The sequence below is a fragment of the Carassius auratus genome, chromosome 2, assembly GCF_003368295.1.
Source record: "Carassius auratus strain Wakin chromosome 2, ASM336829v1, whole genome shotgun sequence".
In the NCBI taxonomy this organism is placed as follows: domain Eukaryota; kingdom Metazoa; phylum Chordata; class Actinopteri; order Cypriniformes; family Cyprinidae; genus Carassius; species Carassius auratus.
Window position 1 is genome coordinate 9,866,520 of NC_039244.1, and position 16,908 is coordinate 9,883,427.

The following is a 16,908-nucleotide window of genomic DNA, read 5'->3' on the forward strand; positions in this document are numbered from 1 at the left end:
ATTTTTTGACATGGACCATCATTGAATCCTGCAGGCAGACATGAGAGTGAGGTTTGGTTTGTCTTCTCCATGAGGTTCTACATTTGGAGATGTAGTGTGAACTTGGCTCTTCCGGTCTGAATGTGCGAAGCTGTTCGTGGTAACTACAGGTCACTACACAAACACACATAAAGAACAACCATCACTTTGTTAGAGTTCAAATCATTTAATCAATAATCATTACCCTCATGCTGTTCCAAACCCATATGACATTGTCACAAATGAAGATGTTTGTAATATTGTGTCATCTTTTTTGTCCATTTATTAATTTCAAGCTTTCATGATTTCATTAAAACATTGTAAAAGTAGCCCATATGAATGAAGCGGATTAATACAAGTTTCTTTAATAGACTCATATTGAACAGATTTACTTATAATCTTTTATTCAAAAATAAATATTCAGTAAATGAAAGCTGCTTGATGAATGTTGCTTGACGCTTAAGACCCAATAAGGTTTGTTCTTGTGTTAAGCATGGATCATTTTGGATGAACTATCCCTTTATTTATATATATATATATATATATATATATATATATATATATATATATATATATATATATATATATATATATATGCATTTGTTTACAATAGGTTCAGATACATTTTTTAGAGGAACTAAGTAAATGCTGCAAACCAAATAAAGAAGTAAAGTCAGGTCATGTGGGAGTTTAGACTGGAGTGGGAGAGAGAGAGTGAATATAAAATAAAGAAGTGGAGAGAGCCAGAGATAGGAAAGGATATAGTGGTGTCCTGGAGGGGGATTTGTTAAGAGCCCAACATAGGGGAGGAACACAGGAAATGAGCTCTCCGCCCCGCAGTTAAATCTGACCTTTTGGCTCATGATCAAATGCTCCTCCATCCGAATACCATAGAGTCTCTGTCCCGGCCACAGGCTGACAGAGGGAGGGAGGGAAAGAAAGAAAAGGGGGCACTTCCCCAGCATCTGTGTGTGAGTTGCAGGAATTACACGGTTACACAGTACGGGGAGAGAGAGCCAGACGCTCCTCCTTCACCAGAACAACACGTTCCCTCGGACACAAACATGCACGTACTGACCAAAAAAACAAACCAAAACAGAACCTTTTCTAGCTTGGCAAACCACAGAAGTATTGCAGCTCTTCTGATTCTCTTATCACTTCCACTGTGGCCGTCATCTGAGCAAGGGAATCGGGAATAGAAGAAACTGTTCTATTAATAGATGGCCGGTGGACTGAGCGGATGGATAGAGGAATGGACAACTGAGGAAAATGACTCCACTACATTCTGCGAAAGCTTTTTCAGACATACAGCAAAAAGACATCACCTCACACTACTTGTGACTTGCTTCAGAGCATGCTTTGTCTTGGGATGTTCTAACTAGGCTGCCAAGTAAACATTTCCCTTTGGTAGACCTCTCTCTAGTCTTTTTTTGCCTTGCCCCACACGGTCCCCCACATACAAGTACTCCATGCTAGCGTTGAGCTTCGGTTAAAGGAGATTAATGTGGATTGCCTCACGATGGAATGTAGTATGTCAGCTGTACAAGTTCTGGAGACTTTGCAACTGAGGAGACCCTCAAGGTTTTGGAGCTGTCTCTCTATTTCGAACCCCGTTCTCCAGCAAAAGAATCTCTGACGATTAGTCTGAACTTGACTTTTTTGTGGATTTTCTCTTAGAACTCAATATGCGTCGTTTTGACAAGCTCAAAAAATCATTTCCTTTTCTTGCTCATTTTCATGTGTACAGAGTAAGTCTGTTTTTCATTATCTTGTGCAGCACATGCTAGGTTTCAGTATGAGGAATAGAGCTGGGAATTTCAAGACTGACCCGTGCTTGAGCATAGAGTACATATGTGTGCTGGTTCATGTCAGCATCTGTGTTGGTGTGAAACCGCATCATGCTTTTACACGTGTCAGAACTTAGCTGTGTTCATGGATATCATCAGACCATACCCGAGCCTGACCCTAACATTAGATGAAACCTTCACAATGCATAACTTGAGAGCATCATGTCTAGCTGTTTTTCTCACACACTGTCAGAAATCAGGTGTTTTTGCATTTGTTTGCCATTTATTTAGTACTAAAGGGTTAGTTCACCGAAAAATGAAAATAATGTCATTAATGACTTTCCAAACCAGTTAGACCTACGTTCATATTCAGAACAGTTTAAGATATTTTAGATTTAGTCCGAGAGCTTTCTGCCCCTCCATTGAAAATGTGTGTACGGTATACTGTCCATGTCCAGAAAGGTAATAAAAACACCTTCAAAGTAGTCCATGTGACATCAGAGGGTCAGTTAGAATTTTTTGAAGCATCGAAAATAAATTTTTGTCAAAAATAGCAAAAACTTCGACTTTATTCAGCATTGTCTTCTCTTCCGGGTCTGTTGTGAGCGCATTCACGGCAGTTTAGTGATATCCTGTTCGCAAACAAATCACTCGATGTAACCGGATCTTCTTGAACCAGTTCACCAAATTGAACTGAATCGTTTGAAACAGTTCGCGTCTCCAATAAATATTAATCCATAAATGACTTAAGCTGTTAACTTTTTTAATGTGGTCGACACTCCCTCTAAAGTTAAAACAAACCAATATCCTGGAGTAATTCATGTACTCAAACAGTACACTGACTGAACTGCTGTGATGAGTACATGAACACAGAGGCAAGCCAGATAATGAGCGAAACATTGTATCGTTCTCAAGTCAAGAACAATTTCTGTTGGACGCGTCTGATTCGAGAACCGAGGAGCTGATGATACTGTGCATGTGTGATTCAGCTTGAAGCAAACTGCCACACAGCGTGTCTGTACCGAACTGATTCTTTTGGTGATTGATTCTGAACTGATTCTGTGCTAATGTTATGAGCGCGGGTAAACCAAAGGCTTGAATCAAGGGCAATCATCTCCAATGACGCCATTACGCCGAGAGCAAAATAACCGGTGAACTGTTTTCTTCAACCGGTTTATTGAATCGAACTGTCAGGAAGAATCGGTTCGCTGAAAAGAACCAAACTTCACATCAATACTGGTGATCCGAAAACCGATGCAACCGGATCTTGACTCGAGAACGATTCAATGAGTCAATCTTTCGTTCATTATCTGGCTCGGCTCTGTGTTCATCTTCAATTCTCTCTTCACAGCAGTTCAGTCAGTGTACTGTTTGAATAAATGAATTACTACGGGATATTGGTTTGTTTTAACTCAGAGGGAGTGTCAGCCACATTAAAAAAGTTAACAGCTTAAGTCAATTGTGGATTAATGCTTATTGGAGTCTTGAACCGTTTCAAACTATTAAGTTCAATTTGGTGCTGAATAAAGTCGTAGTTTTTGCTATTTTGTGGACCAAAATGTATTTTCAATGCTTTAAAATTTTTTAACTCACCCTCTGATATCACATGGACTTCTTTGAAGATGTTTTTATTACCTTTCCGGACATGGACAGTATACCGTACACTAGGGCTGTAGCGATACACTAATCTTACGATACGATAGCATACACGTATCTATTCAGCTCACGATGCAATATATATCACGGTATTCAGCCAACGATACAATTCGATATTATTCGATACAATTCTAAATAATTCGATACGTGTACATCATTTTCTGATAGATTTAAAGGGGACAGAGTGAATTTGGTGACATCATGTGTGTGTTTCATTTACTTGGATTGAATTAATTGAAATGAAAACTCAAAAAACATTAGACAGCTTGCAAAATAAATGCTGGACAAAATTAATCAAAGATGTGTTGAGAAAATTAGTTCCATTTATTGAAGCCTTTGAAAAGTAAATAAAGTGCATCATTGCAATTTGCAATTAACAATGGAGAGTTAAAGTGCAAGTGGCCTGTGCAACAGTTTCTTTGACAGCTTTTTAGCTTGACACTGAACAAGATGTAGCCAGTCCAGCCGCCAGGTAAGTAAACATAGTAGTACCATGGCTTCTCCAAAAAATCGAATAATTCAAGTCACTAAGAACATTTAACTTAAAACTTAGCTGAGTATTTTAAGGCCTGTAAGCCTACACGTATGTGAGGTAGCCAGTCTAGCCAGCAGAAAAAAATAAACCATGGCAGCCAGACAATAATTCAAGTTGGAAAAAAACTGTACCCATCTTAGCAAAGTAGCTTAAGGCCTTAAGTGAACTCTAAACAAACTCTCCTCTCCACATAACGGCAGACCAAGTGCTCTACATTGTCTTCAGATGTTTATTCAGGAAAATAATGTGATTCACATGCTCTGGAAGAAGTGGACTTCTCTGAGCAGTGATGACATCTCCGGCGGTGGAAAAGACCCTCTCAGAGGAAACACTAGTGCCAGGGATACAGAGGTACCTTTTAGCAAGTCGTGACAAGAGTGGATACTGATACTGGTGCTCCTTCCACCAGACCAGTGGATCTTCTTTCACTTCCAGGAGATCTGCCTCCTTGTAGCGGGTCATCTGCTCCTTGGCCTCATCCTCTTGGGTATTTTTCTTGGTTTGTGCTTCACCACCACCGCCATCAATGTCCAGCGAAGTTTGTTTTGGGACACGCGGCCGCTGCTGCTTTGGGTCCTCCGTAAGCATAAATTTGTTCAAGTGGTGACGTTTTAGGTGTGCTCGTAAATTTGTGGTATTGCCGGAATATTTAACGTTAGTGCCACATAGCTTACAAACCGCGACGCTTTTATCCAAGTTGTTGCTTTCCTTCATTTTTTTAAAACCAAAGTGCTCCCACACATCTGCTTTTAAGCAGGCGGGTGCCAGATTTATATTCACCACCATTCTCTGAATATCCTCGCTCTTGGTAAACAGGAAGAGGTGTCTGCGTCTGTGTAAAGTTAGTACGGGCAACTTGCTCTACAGCAACACTAGTGGCTGGCTGACCAAATCACTCTTCCTGCAACGCAAATGGGGGTAAACACGGGGAATTTGAATGGATGTATCGATACTCGCGGCTAAAAAAATCTATACTTTCTTTGGAAAAAAAAAATCGATTTATATCGCAGAATCGATAAAATTGCCCAGCCCTACCGTACACACACTTTCAACGGAGGGACAGAAAGCTCTTGGACTAAATCTAAAATATCTTAAACTGTGTTCTGAAGATGAACAGAGGTCTTACTGGTTTGGAACGACATGAGGGTGAGTCATTAATGTCATAACTTTCATTTTTAGGTGAACTATCCCTTTAAATGTGCATCCATTAATCCATTCTTGTTGACTTTAACTGCATCGACATAATTTTTCCTGTATTTGTAGTTGATTTATTCTGCCTCATCATGGCAATTTTTTTGTAATGCTCTTTCTTAAATTTGTATGAAGGGTGTAACAACTCTTGGTTGTACCTCGTCGCTTCTGTCAAAGGGCCATGACAATAGTTCCTTTGGGCTTTAAGGCTATAGCCCTTTAGCATCAAATGCATTACTTAAAATTGCAAACGTTTCACTCGTTGCCACTAGCATTGCTCAATATACCTGTATTTTGGTAATACTGGAATATCCAAGTTTCATGTTACTGTTTTCCAAATGAAAATATCATAATGCATAGTACCAAATTTGATAAGATATTATAGAGGGGTCTTGGTTCATTCGGAATGCTTACAAATTCTTACAAACCAAATATAATTTCTGGACTTGCCGCAGAGTTTTGCAAGGAATACAAACACACGAACATGCTTGAGCTGGGAGAATCTTTAATTTGAAAGATGCTGTCCTATTGTATTATTTATTTTATTGCAGACATAACTGCCAACTTATTGCCAAAATATCAAAGTTTTGGTGGTGCTTCCTTCAGTTGGCTGTGAAAATGACCTGAAATTAACATATTTAACTAAACCATTTAACAATATAGCAACAATTATAAATTATCACTTTTTATTAATATATATATATATATATATATATATATATATATATATATATATATATATATATATTTATATTATTTTTTTTTTATTTTTTTTATTTTTTTTATTAATTTTGAAAAGGTATATACAAGGAGCTGTTTTGCTTTATACCATCTTCAACCACAGGACAAGTGTTTTTCCTCCTCTGCAAAGGCCTGGATTCCTCTTTCTCTCTTTCACACATTCCCCTTCCTCTTTTGCAAAGGAAGGGTGTTTCCTGTATGTTTAGAGGTATATCTAAACTTTGACTCCTAAGTTTGCAAGCCAGCAGGGTAGACAGGAAATATCGAGGAAAATTTGGGCATGTTTGATCTGTTCCTAGTTTGAGTGTTAAGAGTTGCTGAGAAGTTCAGCGTGTGGGAAGGGATATGGCTGTTTGTGGGTGTGGATGACTATCTTGACAATATAAACTAAAATATAAAATATAAAACAATATAAAAGCAGTCTTTCAGTGACACTTGCCAATGTAAGCATCACTGTCATACTGCTGTATGGAATGAGTTTTGTTTTTTCTTTATTGTGCACACACATTTTTACTCTCCATCGGCACTGAACTTCAAATGTCATGAAGCTGCACACCATCTCTCCACAGTCTGTGTGAACAGAAATGTTCCAAATAGCCATGAAAGTCACAAAAAAAAATACCTTGAGGAAAAAAACAAGCAAAAAAAGAAAAAAAAAGAGGAATAACCATTGTTATATGAAATATATCCAGTCATTATAAATGGTTCAGTTGAGTGAAAGCAATAAACACAATTGCAGTCCAAAGTTTAAAAAAAACTGCAATTACTGCCCTGATGCAGCAGTTTGTTCTGCAAGGTGTGTGTAAACTTTGACCACATCTGCATCACCTTAGAGATGAATTACCTCAATCATCAGGGCAACATCGTAGTAGAATGCTACGATGACACTGGGCTTTAAAAATAGAAACAGTTTTTACTAAATGTATTATTCCTACTCTATAGGAAATAAAACATAATTTTATCAATTACCAAAAAATGATAAAAAAATATTTGTAAAATCTCATCTTGCCTTGAAGGCTTTTCTCACACATCTTCATGAAGGATGTTGAAATGGCCAGAGTGTTGAGAAAGCAGTGAATGTAGGAATGTAATGCGTTATGAGCTTGCTCAAGTATTGAGGAACTAAACCATTCAGGCCTTTATAAGAGCCTGGTTCTAGTAAGAACTCTATGTTTTCCAAAACTTGTATCAGTACTGGGACTTGTCTGACAGTCTGTCAATTGATGCAGTTACATATTTATGCCTGTAGGAACGTTTTTTATGAGTAGTCGTCAACAGAGTGAAAACTTTACAGTAGATGGGAAACTGTTTATGGAGCTAAATGCTATAACCCCGCTAAAAAAAAGCCTAGCGACACCCATGCTTCTTGTGTACATTTCAGAGAACCAGGACAAATATTTCAATCGATTGCTCAGGCATTTAAGAGGCACCGAATTGAAGCACCGAAATATGTGTTCTAATTCTGTTCGGTGCATACCGGTTCCATAGATAGATTCGGTACCCAACCCTATTGATGGCGTTGAATCAGTGCATTGAAAAGTGCTGACGCCAGCCATGGGAAATCTCCTTAAACGCTGAAAGGATACTATTACAAAGATACTGTACGATTTCATCTCAAACTGTTTCACTAATATATGGCATAAGCTGACTGAGCCCTGCCTCGGACACAGTTAAGAGAGCAGACCAGATGTCAGAGGCAGCAGGATAGCTAAAATATTTTTAAATCGATTTTTTACGTAAACAAACATTCATGTAAACACAATGGGCAATACTGCATCACCAAATCTTATCGCGGTCATGTCTAAATTTAATATGATAAGTCAATATAGTAATTACCACGATGGGCCTAGCATCAACTGCATTTTCTCCTATTCTCGTATATGGAATGGTGGGCCAAATTAAAGGTCACCCGGGCCAGTGTTCACATATCTAATGGCTCGTTTCCACTGAGCGGTAAGATATAGTTCAGTTCAGTACAGTACGATTCAGCACGGGTAACCCTAATCAGGCTTGTCCTTCTACTGCCAATAGTTACTTTACTTGTTAGGTATGGTGACGAAAAGTAGCGATCGCAGATGAACCGCAACCACAAGCACAATTCTGCCTCTTTTTATTAAATGTCAGTTTTATTGAACATATATAAGCCATTATATACGTATAATTACAAAGTATAAGAGGCTTATATAAGAGGAAATAGAGACAAAAGCAAACAGTTCAGTCAAATGTATGCTACAAAGTCAACACTGTACTATTATGAAGTTCAAATTAAATATATAAAGTTAAACATTATTTTGTGCTCAGCCAAAATGATATGACCACAAATAATAGAATTATGAGACCATGAATGCCTGTTTAATATAGCCAGCTTAAAATGAATAATATCTTGTGTTTAATCACTACAGAGACATCATAATCAGAGGTAAATGTCAGAAGGACTATCCGAGCCAAAGCTGCTCTCAGCGGATACATGAGTACTGAGCACCTGGTTATCACCTGGAGCTCCGAAACAAATTTTTAAATAGGCGCTATCTTTATAAATAAACCACAGGTTTGAGTATTAAACAGTTACATTCTCATCTGAAAAACTCTTAAAACTACATTTCAAAATTGTGTACCGTACTGTACTGTTACGAACTGTACTGCTCAGTGGAAACGACTCATTAAAAACGAATCCTTTGTGACTGATGCGCTTCAAATCGGGTGATTTAAAGTTTTTCCTTAGTGGTGGAAAGAGTCAACCACTCCTAACTAAAACGGCTCATTCTAACATTATAATCAGTAGTTATGTCCCAACTGGATGCAACAAATGCCTAGTTTATAATAGATTTTATTGGTTTTGTCTCGTCTAGTAATGTCTGGATCACGAGCGAATCTTTCTTTTCACCAAATCGCACTGGTTTGTTTTAAATGGTTAGCGTCTCCAGTACGCACTAATCCACAAATTACTTTAGTTATTCAGTTTATAAACGTGCCTTACATTCCCTCTGATGTGAAATACACCAATATATGACATTCAGAGCACATTTAGCTTTTTCAGACCGATGAGCGTTGTAAAAATCTGCACATTTCAGAAGGCGGGGCATAGAGGAGAAACAATAATGTGCATTTTATGGAAAATAATGTTTTTTTTTTTTTTAACCTTAAACCGCATAAACACATTGCATTACTCCAAATATACAAAAATACTGTTCTTTTTAGCAGTATCATACGACCCCTTTAAGACACTTTGATTGTTCTTGCTTCATGCTTGAACAATCAAGCATAGCACACATTCACTAAAATACTATAATGCTAATGATGCTGATTCAAAACGACAATGCAGGTGATTGACAGTCAAAGCATAGAGCGGTTTGAACGGCCCGGCCCCGCAGCTGAATTTGGAGTTTTGATTGGTTTTGCAACTGCAACGACCAAGTTGTGCTTGAACTGCAGACTTTCAGCTTTAATTTGAGGGTATTTATATCAAAATCAGGTGAACGGTCTAGGAATTACAACAGTTTGTATATGTACCTCCCACTTTTTAAGGGACCAAAAGTAATGGGACAGATTAACAATCATAAATTAAACTTTTGCTTTTTAATACTTGGTTGCATATCCTTTGCAGTCAATTACAGCCTTGAAGTCTGGAACGCATAGACATCACCAGATGCTGGGTTTCATCCCTGGTGATGCTCTGCCAGGCCTCTACTGCAACGGTCTTCAGTTCCTGCTTGTTCTTGGGGCATTTTCCCTTCAGTTTTGTCTTCAGCAAGCGAAATGCATGCTCAATCGTATTCAGGTCAGGTGATTGACTTGGCCATTGCATAACATTCCACTTCTTTCCCTTAAAAAACTCTTTTGTTGCTTTCGCAGTATGCTTCGGGTCATTGTCCATCTGCACTGTGAAGCGCCGTCCAATGAGTTCTGAAGCATTTGGCTGAATATGAACAGATAATATTGCCCGAAACACTTCAGAATTCATCCTGCTGCTTTTGTCAGCAGTCACATCATCAATAAATATAAGAGAACTAGTTCCATTGGCAGCCATACATGCCCACGCCATGACACTACCACCACCATGCTTCACTGATGAGGTGGTGTGCTTTGGATCATGAGCAGTTCCTTTCCATCTCCATACTCTTCTCTTCCCATCACTCTGTTACAAGATCTTTGTCTCATCTGTCCATAGGATGCTGTTCTAGAACTGTGAAGGCTTTTTTAGATGTTGTTTGGCAAACTCTAATCTGGCCTTCCTGTTTTTGAGGCTCACCAATGGTTTACATCTTGTGGTGAACCCTCTGTATTCACTCTGGTGAAGTTTTCTCTTGATTGTTGACTTTGACACACATACACCTACCTCCTGGAGAGTGTTCTTGATCTGGCCAACTGTTGTGAAGGGGGTTTTCTTCACCAGGGAAAGAATTCTTCAGTCATCCACGACAGTTGTTTTCCATGTTCTTCCGGGTCTTTTGGTGTTGCTGAGCTCACCGGTGCGATCTTTCTTTTTAAGAATGTTCCAAACAGTTGATCTGGCCACACCTAATGTTTTTTCTATCTCTCTGATGGGTTTGTTTTGTTTCTTCAGCCTAATGATGGCTTGCTTCACTGATAGTGGCAGCTCTTTAGATCTCATATTGAGAGTTGACAGCAACAGATTTCAAATGCAAATAGCACATTTGAAATGAACTCTGGACTTTGTATCTGCTCCTTATAAATGGGATTATGATGGAATACCACACCTGGCCTTGGAACAGCTGAGCAGCCAATTGTCCCATTACTTTTGGTCCCTTAAAAGGTGGGAGGCACATACACAAACTGCTGTAATTCCTAGACCGTTCACCTGATTTGGGTGTAAATACCCTCAGATTAAAGCTGAAAGTCTGCAGTTAAAGCACATCTTGTTCGTTCCATTTCAAATCCATTGTGGTGCTGTATAGAGCCAAAAATATTAGAATTGTGTCAATGTCCCAATATTTATGGACCTGACTGTATGTAGTGCAGTTGAATACTTTAGATTTGTTCTACTCAAGTAAAAGTACCACAATTTAATTATACTTTATAAATTAAAAAAGTACTCAAGTAATGAAAGCATTTGTAATTAGTTACTTAATTAGATACTTTCCTCTTTATTTTACCTGTTAGTCAGTGATGCTGTCTGTAGGTAGGTAATAGTAAGATGGCATTACTATTCCCAGTCCAGTCATTATATAGATCAGTGGTCACAACCAATGATGTACTAGTAATTTTCATACAGACTGATCCATGGTCTCCTCAAACTGAATACAAACCGGCCAACGGAAAACCTACTACCTAAGATTCTTTCTAAAAAAAAAAATATATATATATATATATATATATATATATATAATTATAAAAAACTCATAGCTGCTTGTTCATCAGTTTTCTGGAAGTGCATACGGACTGAAGTTTGAAGCACATGGAATTTAGCATTACACTCAAAGCACTCAAAGCTGCTGTTGTATTGCAGTTTGCACACTTAGCAGTCTGTTATAGTTGCAAACTTATGCATTGTGTAAGAAAGTCTCAAGAACAAAAGAGAAAAAGCTTAAAAGTTACATAATCACACAGATGTGTGCAAGCACACAGTGTCATTTAAAAGGGCGAGTTGACACTCAGTCTCTCTGATCACAAGATATGCTCTCCCCCTTTTACCACCTCCCCTTCCCGGTTTTGCCTTAATGTTGTTAAGAACTGTCAGAGAAAGATTAGCAGTGTGAAGGAGTGCAGGGGGAGGGAGAGATTGAAAATTGAAAGCAGCTGATGTCCAATATGCTCCAACAGAAAAATGAACAAGCACAAAAGCAGACCATGGAAAACAGTAGCACATTTTTATTTGACCCAGAGCTTCCAAGCACCGATGTCAGTGCTCTTCCATCCATTTGCTGCACCACTCATCTTTTCAAAACAGAATCTTAAAGGGACCGTTTATTTTTAGTGTTTGAAAAGTGATAAGGACTTTGGGACTTGATGATTTTGATTTTTATGGAGACGTGAAGAAATTGTTTTTAATTGGGTTAGAAATGTAATTAGAGATGCAACAGTTTCTGTGAAAAGATACAATCTGTTTTATCAGGTTAGTTCTGGAGGTTTGGAGATGCTCCTTTTGGGAGTAATTAAATGGCTTTAGAGGGCAGCTTAGCACATGTGGCCTGGGCCAGGGCTAATGCCACCTGTGTTTTATGAATTTCAGGTGTGCATGTTCATTTTTGGGAGTGTGTGTGCTCACCAGATGTCCGCCACAGTTAAACAGTGAAAGCCAACTGTATAGTTTTTTTATTGTTGTTGTTTTTCTTGTTGCCACACACTTTTCTTTTGCGCCATTTATTGTGCTATTAAACATGATTCAGTTCAGTCACACTTTAGGACTTGGTCACTTGTTGATGTCTAGTTGGACACTGCTTTTTGTTTTAGCTTGTTGTTAGTTTATTTAGCTGGGAATAGCATGAACATGCTTTCCTCTGGGGTTTTGGGAGAGTCATTGCCTATGGGGAGTAGCATTGTGGAGTTCATTTGTGTGTCTCTGTCTGTGCAGAAGTTGGGCAGCATGCAGTGTGAAGAGGGCACTGAGTGGCTGCTGGAGCTGCTGATGGAAGTGCAACTGCAGCAGTACTTCCTGCGCATCCGTGATGAGCTCAACATTACACGTCTCTCACACTTTGACTATGTGAAGAATGAGGACCTGGAGAAGATCGGTATGGGCCGGCCCGGTGAGTCCAACCAAGGTGTTTTGCTTGTAGGTTTATTATAAATAATGCTTTCAGCTTCGATACTTATGCAGAGATACAAAACAAATGTTTCTGATTCAAATTGTTGGGATTTATTTAGTGACAATCCATAGCAATGTTCAAGACCAAAAAAAAAATGTAAGTACAAATGTTACAAAATAAAACATATTTTGTATTAACTCTAAGCAGTGTAAATGCAAAGTATTATCTGCCACAGCAACATTGAGAAGACAAAGAAAAGGAATCAGTAATGTCTGAATATTTGTAGTAGCTTTAATAAAGCAGTGACTCGCCATCACCTACTGCTGGTTATAGTTTCGTATTTAGAGTATCATTTAATGAAAAAAATAAAAATGTGATATTTTAAATTTTCCATGAATGCCAATTTAAAACCTACAGTATTAATCTCATACTATTATTTATTCAATTCTAATTAATGTCACATCTAATCTGTAAAGACTTTAATTGCTTGAGAGCTCTATTTATTTTATTTTATTTCTTTATTTGCAAATACCTAAAATACCTGTTAAATAGCTCATTTCTAATAGCTATTAGTTTATTTAAATAGTAAGTTAAATAGTTAAATAGTTAAATAGTTTATTTCTAATAGAGAATTTTCAAATTTGACTGGTATTGATACTGACTAATGAGTAAGCATGACAGCACTAATTACATATAAAATATACATTAGTTACATTTTACATTTTGTCAGGGTTGGAAGTGTAAGGATGAGGTGAGGACTCAATGGTGCAGAGAATGGGCTCCTTATTAATAATAAAAATAAACAAAAACAAAAACCATCCCGGTCTGCCATTCCAGAGGCACTGTCTCCGACTGCCACGCGATGCTGCAGAGGCCTGTCAACCAAGACAACCCCACAACATTCAGGGACTTGAGGTACTCAGCTCGGATCTCATCCACCCCAGGTGCCTTGCCACCGAGAAGCTTCCCGTTCGGGTCCACCGTTTCTAAGCAGCTTCCTCTCCCGCCATCAGATCCAACTCACTACCAGGTGGTGATCAGTTGACAGCTCTGCCCCTCTCTTTACCCGAGTGTCCAAGACGTATGGCCGGAGGCCAGACAAAGTGGCATGTGCACTGATGGACACCCTTATGCTTGAAAATGGTGTCCGTTAACTGTGACTAGCACAGACATCCAATAACAGAACAACACTCGGGTTCAGATAAGGGGGGGCCATTCCTCCCAATCATGCCCTTCCAGGTGTTACTGTCCCTGCCCACATGAGCGTTGAAGTACCCCAGTAGAACGACGGAGTCCCCGGTCGGAGCAAATTCCAGCACCCCTGCCAGAGACTCCAAGAAGGCCGGGTACTCTGCACTGCCATTCAGCCCATAAGCACAAATGACAGTGAGAGACCTATCCCCGACCCGAAGGCGAATTGAAGCGACCCTTTAGTTCACCGGGGTAAACTCCAAAACACATGGCAACTGACTCAAGGAGCTATGAGCAACCCCACACTAACCCAACACCTCTCACCACGGGCATCTCCAGAGTGGCATCTCAAGGGGCGTGGTTCCAGAACCCAAGCTGTGCGTGGAGGTGATCTCCAGTTGGTACCTCTCAACCTCCCGCACAAGCTCAGTCTCCTTGCCCGCCAGCAAGGTGACATTCCACATCCCTAAGGCAAGTTTTGTCTAGAGATCAGGTCATCGAGGCCCCTGCCTTTGACCACTGCCCAATCCACAATACACCAGCCCTTTACGATTCCTCCCGCAGATGGTGGGTCCACAGGAGGTCGGCCCCACATTGCTCTTTCGGGCTAAGCCCGGCCCCATGAGGGGAGGCCCGGCCGCCAGGTTCTCGCATTCGAACCCCAGCTGCACCATGCCGTGTGACGTCACGGCCCTCGTTTTTAAAGACTTCATAAAGGGCTTATGAACCGCTCTTAGTCTGACCCGTCACCTAGGAACTGTTTTCCTTGGGAGACACTACCGTGGACATATAGCCCTGGACAACATAGCTCTTATGATCATTCGGGTGCTCAAACCCCTCCACCACTATAATGTTACGCTTGTTTACAAAAGTGACAGGTCATTGTTCTTCAAAAGGCAGATTTGTGAAGCTTCATCAAGGAATGACATAGCATTTCTGTTTGTGTCTACCAATGACACCATCTTAAAAAAAAAAAAAAAATTGTCTAAATTATTCTTAATACTACTGTTCTATATGGATGCCGCTACTGTCAGTGTTATTTACACAGTGAATACTATACATTTCTGTAATATTTCTATACCTGAATATTATTGTTAGACCTTCCTGAAAAAAAGTTAATTAAGTTAATATCAAGTGTCTTATTGTATTTATTTGCGCTAATGCTTGTCATTTATTTTTTTTGTTCTTATTTTCTTACTGACTGTTTATTATTGTCTTTTTCTTAAATAAATAAAATAAATTCAGTTCAGAGTTTGAAATTAAACAACAAAATCACCCCATATCACTATCTATTGTTTGTGTACTTAATATTTTCGCATACAATCCTAACAATGTAAATATGAATCAACACATAATTATAAACCGTAAAACACAAATGCATTGAGTGATGAAACATATTGGTTAGATGACCTTAATTAAAAAATGTCACACACAAAAAAAGGAATTTGCTGATGTACTTCCTAATGGTGCACATCCTTGCACATACCAAGTAACAATTACAAGGTTTGTAATTATATCAATTACAATTAACTTTTTTTCACACAGGTAGTAAGCATTTTATTTTAACAGTCATTTGAACCGTGTTCATTTTAATTTTTATTCAGGTTAACAGATTAACCAGCAAAATTCATTAAGTAATATTCATTCTCTCATTTGCATTTTTTATTTTTTTTTGACAGGGCAAAGACGGCTGTGGGAGGCAGTGAAGAGGAGAAAAACCATGTGCAAGCGGAAGTCTTGGATGAGCAAGGTATTTCATCAGACTTCCTCAAACACAGTGACAGTGACAATGAGGCTTCCAGTCCAGGGTCAGGTCCCACACACATCTACACATGCAGCTGTGGGCTTCCTTTTATTCATTGGTCATTCAGCTCACATCTTCCCTCACACACTTTAGAGTCTCTAACTTGCAAAGTGTCTTATCGAACCTAAAAGGAATAAATCAAGAACTCACATTTAAAGCACTTGACCTAGACGATTTCACAGCCTTTCATCTTTTGGACAACTGCCTAAATGATCGCTTTTTTCAAGCTGAGGTTGTGATGCTTCTCAAAGATAACTCGTGCTCGTGGAGCTCAGAAGTTCTGGAGTTTCTTTAAAATTAGCGTAAGAAAACATATTTTGTCATTGACAAGTTTCACACCATGCTTGTTAACATTAGTTAATGCACTATGAATAAGCATGAACTAACAGTGAATAACTGTATTTTCATTAACATTAACAAAGATTAATAATTACTATAATAAATGTATTGTTCATTGTTTGTTCATGCTAATTAATACATGAGCTAACGTTTTAGGGATTGTAGTTGGGGGGAGTGAATATCCAGTGCTCGCTCCACCTTCAATACCACAACTGAGGTGAGACCCTTGAGCAAGGCACCGAACCCGAAAACTGCTCCCAGGGTGCCGCACACTGCTGGGTTCACGGTGTGTGTGTGTGTGTGTGTTCAGTACTCACTGCTGTACTTGTTATACATATATCAAAATCTCAATTTTATATCAAATAATATATCATAATCAAAAAATTGTATCCAGGGACCTCTAGTTAAGTTAACAAGGAATGACCCAGATGGATAAAAAACTAAAACATGCAACTAGTATTATGAGACGTGGCATCAATTTTTGTCACAGTGTTTGTTCCTCTAACTTAACTTCTCCTTCTTAAGCATTTTAGAGCAAATAGATAAATAATAAAGTGCTAATTATGCATTGTTAAAAGGAAAAAAAATGAATCCATTTCTACATTTATTTATTCAGAAAAAGGCCTGCTTTTAGTTTTTTTTTTAGACTGTTGGTTTGGTGTAAAAGCAAAATAAGCTTGGAGGTATATTTGACTGTGTAAAAGGAGCAGCCTGTTTTGCCCAGAATATTTTTATTACATACAATAAACTGACCTGAAGTTTGTCCTCTGTATTCGAGTTGTTTTCATAGTGCTGTTTTCATAGTGCTGGATGTCTGGGTGGTGCTGACCAAAGGCCTCACTAGAGCCAAAGTCAGTTTTAACCACAGTAAACAGCAACAGCAGTTAGTGCATTTGCAGTTATGACAGACACATTTATTAATTTCTGTGTATTTATGTT

At 38.7% G+C, this 16,908-nt stretch overlaps 1 protein-coding gene across 5 annotated transcripts in view; it reads left to right on the top strand.

Moving 5' to 3' along the window:
• The first annotated feature begins 674 nt into the window (after nucleotides 1-674).
• Nucleotides 675-16,908, top strand: part of LOC113115169 (activated CDC42 kinase 1-like) — a 41,031-nt gene continuing 24,797 nt past the window's right edge. For 2 of the 5 annotated variants that reach the window (XM_026282543.1, XM_026282573.1), the window contains exons 1-2: nucleotides 11,330-12,635; nucleotides 15,506-15,576. In XM_026282543.1, the coding sequence (XP_026138328.1) occupies nucleotides 12,371-12,635; nucleotides 15,506-15,576 (336 nt within the window). In that variant the 5' untranslated portion in view covers nucleotides 11,330-12,370. Of the gene's footprint in view, nucleotides 1,767-11,329; nucleotides 12,651-15,505; nucleotides 15,577-16,908 lie in introns of those variants that run through there. The other 3 variants (XM_026282554.1, XM_026282582.1, XM_026282564.1) reach the window with 3 other exon arrangements.